Source organism: Poecilia latipinna, unplaced genomic scaffold, assembly GCF_001443285.1.
Source record: "Poecilia latipinna isolate Pla-1442-1.1 unplaced genomic scaffold, P_latipinna-1.0 Scaffold1583, whole genome shotgun sequence".
Taxonomy (NCBI): Eukaryota; Metazoa; Chordata; class Actinopteri; order Cyprinodontiformes; family Poeciliidae; genus Poecilia; species Poecilia latipinna.
Window position 1 is genome coordinate 56,777 of NW_015114199.1, and position 6,855 is coordinate 63,631.

Consider the following 6,855-nt stretch of genomic DNA (forward strand, 5'->3'; position numbering starts at 1 on the left):
ATCATTAGCATCATCCTCATCTACATCATCATCACCATCATCTTCATCACAATCATCATCATCTTCATCACCACCACCATCAAAATCATCATTAGCATCATCCTCATCTACATCATCATCACCATCATCTTCATCACAATCATCATCATCACCATCATCATTATTATCTACATTATAATTATCTACATCATCATCATCATCATCATCATCATCATCACCATCATCTTCATCACAATCATCATCATCACCATCATCATTATTATCTACATTATAATTATCTACATCATCATCATCATCATCATCAAAATCATCATCATCACTCTGATCATGATCATCTTCATCATCATCATCATCTACATCATCATTATCTACATCATCATCATTATCATCATCATTCAGTGTCATCAACAGAAAGAAAAAAAGGCAGGAAGAGACAATAAAGCCGATAATTAAAATGAGGTCGATAGGTTTAATTTATCGTGCGATTAATTGATTTATCGCGACAGGCCTAATATCACCATCAAAATCATCATCATCACCACTACCACCACCATCATCATCACCACCACCATCATCATCATTCTGATCAGTTGTTTGCTGTTTACCAGGATCTGGCTGATCTCATCAGGCCTTTTGTGAGTGATCAGGTTTCCGTTCACCTCTCGCAGCTCATCTCCTACGTGGACCAGACCTGAAAGCAGACATGTTTCAAACCGCAGGCAGAAAAAGACTGGAGCCATTTCCCACTGGCGACAAGTCAACAACATCCCCATGGCGACGGCCAGTCGCTTATAATCTGGAAATATGCAATTTTGTGGCCATAATCTCAAGGATTTGATGCCTGCTGACAGTTCAATGGGTCGCACAGTTTAATCTCCTCACATGTAGCAGCTCTGATGACATCAACTTATAACGTATAAGAGAAAGATTACTGTAGTTTCCTCTATAGAAGCTTCAGGATTATTTACATATAGCTCCTTCCTGCTGCTGTCCTGCTGAATGTTCATTTGTTTCCTAAAAGAACGGAAAGATTTAGCATTCAGAGGCCTCACCGCTGCGGTCAGCTGCCCCTCCCCGCATGATTCTGGCCACAATTACAGCTCCGGTGGCCTCGTCTCTCCGAATGGTTGCTCCCTTGTGAAAAATAAAGAAAAAAAAACAGAAACATGAACATTCAACTGGAGCTTGGGTTTTCTCTGGTCAAGGTAAGCATTTAAAGTCAACCCTCACCAGAGGCTCTTTGTTCTTAACCAGACGGACGATCTTCACAGACTCTTCCTCAAAGTCATCGTCCAAATCTTCTGGCAATGGGGGAAGAACCGGGTCAAATTTCTTCTGGGCAACAATGTCGTGAGCTGACAGCACCGCCTGCATGAGCCAACAGATAAAACAGATGCATTAAAGTAAATCGAGAACACAGAGTTCGCTCATGGAGGCAGCAAGTTGGAGAAACTCTGCTACTTTATTCTGATTTGTTTTTTCTCAACTTTTGTTCAGATTTTTTTTGGCTGAGGTTATATGTTTGGATAGTTATTCCCTCTGGTTTTAGATACTGTGAGTATGGAAAGATTATTGGTCTGTTCTTTTAAACTTCTGCAAAACTGTAGGAACAAGATTTTGTTATTACAACTGTGAGTAGCTGATTAGCATCTCAAAAGCTCAAATAATACCTGAACAATTAGCCCCAAATCCCAAAGGAGTTAAAAAATGAGAATTTAAAGAGTCATACAGGACATGTTGCTGTGAAATATTGCCTCTGTTGTCTGGAAACTAAGCTGTTAGCACGTCAGCAGCAGTCTTCAGTCAGAGGCCTCTTTAGATTCGCTGAAAGACTGACTGCTACCACACAATCCCCATCAACAACTCTTTCAAGATACATTTAAATTCTCTTTGTGATAAAAACAGCATTTTTTAATTGAAGAATGTAAAAAAAAAAAATCTAATGTTGAAGAAAAGTCGAGGGAAAAAGTTTTAGAGTAAATGTGAATCTACCTTCAGGTGAGGTGTGTTCAGCAAAAGCAGCAGTTCTCGCTCGTCATCCTGCAGCGGCCCGCTCTGAAGCTCTTCTGCCAGCTAACGAGCCAAAATCACACTTATTTCTTTCATAGATCACTCTGTCAGACATTAGTGTCACACAAAGAGAAAAGAACAGCTCAATTTAAAAAATGCTTGGAGGGAAACTTCACTGCACCTACATCCTCTGCCAGACAGGAGGCGCTGTGTAGGACCGGAGTGGGGCTGTACTTCTCGTACAGCTTTAACCGCTCATGGATCTACAGGAAAATAAGAGAAACTACTAAATAGATGTAAGAAGTAAAACAGAGAGACAATGAATATTAATGAAACTTCTTTTTTAAGAAATCATAAACTTAAATGCCAGTGATACCCCAATATATTTTTATATCTGTTTAAGGGGATAAACACATTCCTTAAGAAGTTTAAAAAAAAAGTACTGTAATCAGATGTTACATAACTGATGAACTCAATGCTAAAATTTTACATTAATGTAAGCACACAGGTTCAAACTTAGGTAAAAAAAATTTATATAAAAACAGAAAAATTGGAATAAGAGATTGTACAGTGTTAAGAAAATAAATTTAAAGTATGCTGGTTTTGAAACTTAACATGTCTTGATTGAAATAGCCTAATTATAGTTTTAAAATTAGTAACTTATTCTGCCCTATTGACCCTTATGTTACCTGTAGTTACAGCAGATGGTTTGCTAAGATCTTTGTCTGTGTGGGAAACAATCAGGAGAAGTTCCAGCTTTTCACACAGATCCGTGAAAAGCCATAAAACAGCAGGAGTTCAGGAGAAGCTCTACTCTCACTTTGTTTAAACAAAGGAGACAGATGGCCTTAGATCGTGACTTGCAGGGAGTTTCTAACTTTTAAAGAGGGTCAGAGATAGCTCCTGGTTGGATGAGCAAAGGTACGCCTTATTTGAATATATTAAAGACAAGAATACGCCTTTACTATAAAACTTTCTACACAGGAGTAACAAATCAGATTTGCTCTCGCAATTCTCCAAAGACGTCTTTGCTTTTCTTTCTTCTTCTTTTCCATTTGTCTCAGATAAATGAATGTATGTCTCTGTTCTGCAGTTTCTGTTGTAATTTCATACGTTGTCTTCTATTGGATTAAACTCTGTAATTCTGTGACGTTTACACTCATTGTTGTTTTCTGTGTGGATACACGCGGCCCGCCGGGAGAACCTGGGATGAGAAGAAGATCGAGCTAGAGAGTTTCCTTAAGATACAAATAACCTAAAATCTTCCTCAACAACAGTAAGGGGTAAAATTACAACAAAATAAATAATACTGCACAGTTACTAAAAAAAGCATATTGTGTTTAAAAGAAATGTGCAAATGAGGAGAGTAATTCAAAGAAACGTGAATGGATATTTGTGAACAAAACAACATTTATTATTATTTACAAGAAATAAAATAACTGTGCATTCAATATTTTGATATATATATTATATAACAACTTAGTTGCTACTTTTAATACTATTTATGGAAATGGAGTGGTAGTGGATTTTATTAATTATTTGTTGGTTGGCAGATTTTTGTTGTTGAATTGATGGATTTAAACATTATTGTCAACAGTAGATGCAAAGAAAAAGGTTCATAAATGACGTTTTGTACGTCTAATATGAAGAATCTGCTCTACCTTCATGAGGTAACCGATGCTTTTCTCACTGAAGACGTCTCTGAGGAAGACCAGGTCCTCCTTGTGGTTGGCGTCAGGGTGGAGCTGAGATGTGAGGATGGCCAGAGTCTCATGGAGCCCTGCAAATAAAAATAAAAAATAATCATACCATTATTAGCATGCTTGTTTTATTCCTTCACAATCCAGTTTTTAAATAACAGGCAAATGACCATCGTACTACATCTGGATTTTTCTGTAAGCACATCAAACGTGTGAACAAACATGCAGGACTTTTATTTCACTCTACCTGTATTTGCAGAAACGATGGGCATGACTTCAACCCAAGGAGGATGAGGAGATGGAGAGAACGAGGAGGGGAAAGGAAGGAAAGCCGTGTGGAGAGTCACACACAACTACAGGAAAAAAAAAACAGTTTTACAGACAGTTAAGGTGAATCAAAGTTGTGTGTTCTGGCAACTAAAACCTTTTTACGCGTGACATTACAGATGGCATAGCTCTGATTGTAATTTCTAATTAAAAAGCCATTAAATGTAAGATGAAGGAGAGAGCGGCGTCCTTCTGACGGTGATCAATGGATTCATTCATGCTGAAGCTTTGCTGTAATTATTACCTGCTCTTTTTACTGAGGCATGAAGCTAATCTCAAACTGCTGCACTGGAAGAACTGAGGTCAAATAAAACTGGAAAAGTTTTACTCATCATCCCACCGATACTAAAGTGTTAATATTTGTCATTCTTGGTTAAGAGCTGTGTTTGTTTTGAAGATATTAATGAAAGTCTAAAGGTGAAAGGTTCAACCAGCCCCTCTACGTTAACCAAATGAAACAAAATTGATGTTAGACGTTTGCCCTATGTTTGTGCAGGAAAACTGTAGCTCACCAAATTTGGTGTCAATCATCACTAGAACGTTGTGCTGCAAGAAAATAAGCAATATCAGTGGTTACAGTGGTGTATATGTAACAAAAAGAGACAAAAACCAACTTTTGGCTGCTCAGTTTGATTTATTTCATAAATGTGGGAGGCACAGATTGAAGATCTCTGACCTCCAGAAACTTTTATTAATATCTTAAAGTGACAGCAGCTCAAATTAATTAGTTTGCTCCACAAACCAGCACAAATTGGCGTATAGCTATACTGTAATAATGCATTTCTCTAAATGCTGCGATGGTAGTAATTTTACTCGAACATGGTGCTGCAAGAAAATAAACAATATCAGTGGTTACCGTGGTATACATGTCTGTATATAACAAAAAGTGACAAAAACAAACTTTTATCTGCTTCTCCTCAACCCTATTATCTTGCGCAGCTGTGCCTGAACTAATCCTCATACAGTATGGTGAAAGACTTATGTCGCCACTGTGATTACAAGCCATCTGTGTGAAACTGCTCAGCTGAGTCATGACCTTTAACCTCAGTCAAAGACTGAGCCTTAAACCAGGCATCAATGATAATAATGTTCCCAGACTGATTCAGTGTATCGCTGCTGGATGCGTTCATGTTACAACTTCAGTTCAATTTCACTCATTATGTGTTTATTGAGCTGAATGTGCAGAGAAATAAAACTGATTTTTCCCACATTAAAGTGTTCTGTTACAGTTTCAGAAAATATACTTAAAATGTAGAAAATCTCAGTTCAGATAATGTTGGGAAATGTAAGTTCTTGACTCCATTTTGAAAGCTGGTTAAATGCAACACATATTAAGAAGAGAATGGTTATCGCCTGCTTACAACTCAATGACTGTCTTTTCCTTACCTTTAATCTTTAATAAGACAAAATAATGTATTTTAATTTAAACGTATTTAAACATATTAAATAAAAACTTGTCAGAGTTGGCATGATTTTGACATATTATTTTTCAAACTACCATTTATAGCTTGGCTTGTTCTCAGACCCAAAACAAACGAACAATTCTCCTTCTCAACAACCTTTTGACGAACCTTCAATAATACAGGTTACATTTAATTTCCCTCTGGGATTAATAAAGTATTTTTGAATTAATTTCAATTTGAATTCTCACTTGGCACTAAACATGGATCAGTTATCCACCAAGAATACCAAAGAAGGTACAATAAGATGCTGTGCACTGCAGGTCTGACCTTGCAGGCTCACATGTCTTTTCCTTGGTTAAGAGAACGATAAATATGTTGCAGCACCTTTAACGCAGAGGATGCCGCTTTAAAATTACAGTTGGTCATAACCTGACTAACTAGCTTATAGTAGTTTGATATTCTTGTTTGCACCACATAAAGAGAAAAGCAAAAAGGCTCTAATATAAATACTTAAAGGAAATTAAGGGTTTTGTCAAAAAGGGTTCTTACAGCAATAGTATAAAGAATATTCAATATATTACTTTATTTTAGTTGCAGTTGGAATGATTTCCTGCTTTAATTGAAAGCAAATATCATATTGTGCTTTTTCGGCTGAGATTTTGGTGTCAGCAGCACCTGGATGCTCAGGGTCATTATTACACCGTGAGAATCAGGCTTTTGCCTACTTAGCACATTCCTCGACTTTTCTATGTTTGGCCCTGGGAGTCGACAATCCGACTCTCTCCAATCACAATCTGTCAGCGACAGCTTAACTCAAGCATCATTCTGGTGTTTCTCTCACTCATTAACACGAGTTACTTATGGTTTCCCTGGACCATATGGTGCTTTTATCCAACCTCCAGGATTTAGACGAAGGAGCGCGCAGTGAGAGCATGAATGAAGATTTCAGTGAAACTAAAGCAGAAGGAAATGTCAGTAGTGATGCAGAGAAATGATCATTAAAGAGACAAAAACTACGAACCGCATGAGGTGGAGTGTATGCTTGGTAAATCAGCTTACGTTAATGTGGATCACACATGTTGTTAAACGAGAAACCGGCCAAATCTCCAAACATTGCGTACAGATATTTTAACCAAATGTCTCTCTCCTCTCGCCTCGCACGTAAACATGCGTGGACGCCACCTGCTTGTCAGATTCATTCGCTGCTGAACGGGTCCCGAGAGGAAGACAAAGGGGAGGCCAGGTCGCCAATATGCTGCAGATGCCATCTGGCCATCACTGCGTGTATGTGTGTGAAGCCCAGCCACCGTTTATGATGCCACCCACAAAATTCATCTGACATATTTGCATTTGACCGATTATGTTCCCATCTAGAGCGCGAACTCGTTTTCATTTTGAGATCAATATCACGAATA

At 37.9% G+C, this 6,855-nt stretch overlaps 1 protein-coding gene across 3 annotated transcripts in view; it reads right to left on the reverse strand.

The window, feature by feature from the left end:
* LOC106963806 (MAGUK p55 subfamily member 3-like) overlaps window positions 1–6,855 on the reverse strand; it is a 40,120-nt gene that overhangs the window by 25,650 nt on the left and 7,615 nt on the right. For 2 of the 3 annotated variants that reach the window (XM_015058906.1, XM_015058904.1), the window contains exons 2-8: window positions 3,958–4,063; window positions 3,672–3,790; window positions 2,196–2,273; window positions 1,993–2,073; window positions 1,231–1,368; window positions 1,053–1,134; window positions 606–691 (exon numbers count right to left, since the gene is read on the reverse strand). In XM_015058906.1, coding sequence (XP_014914392.1) covers window positions 606–691; window positions 1,053–1,134; window positions 1,231–1,368; window positions 1,993–2,073; window positions 2,196–2,273; window positions 3,672–3,790; window positions 3,958–3,982 — 609 coding nt within the window. In that variant the 5' untranslated portion in view covers window positions 3,983–4,063. Of the gene's footprint in view, window positions 1–605; window positions 692–1,052; window positions 1,135–1,230; window positions 1,369–1,992; window positions 2,074–2,195; window positions 2,274–3,671; window positions 3,791–3,957; window positions 4,064–6,499; window positions 6,694–6,855 lie in introns of those variants that run through there. The other variant, XM_015058905.1, reaches the window with a different exon arrangement.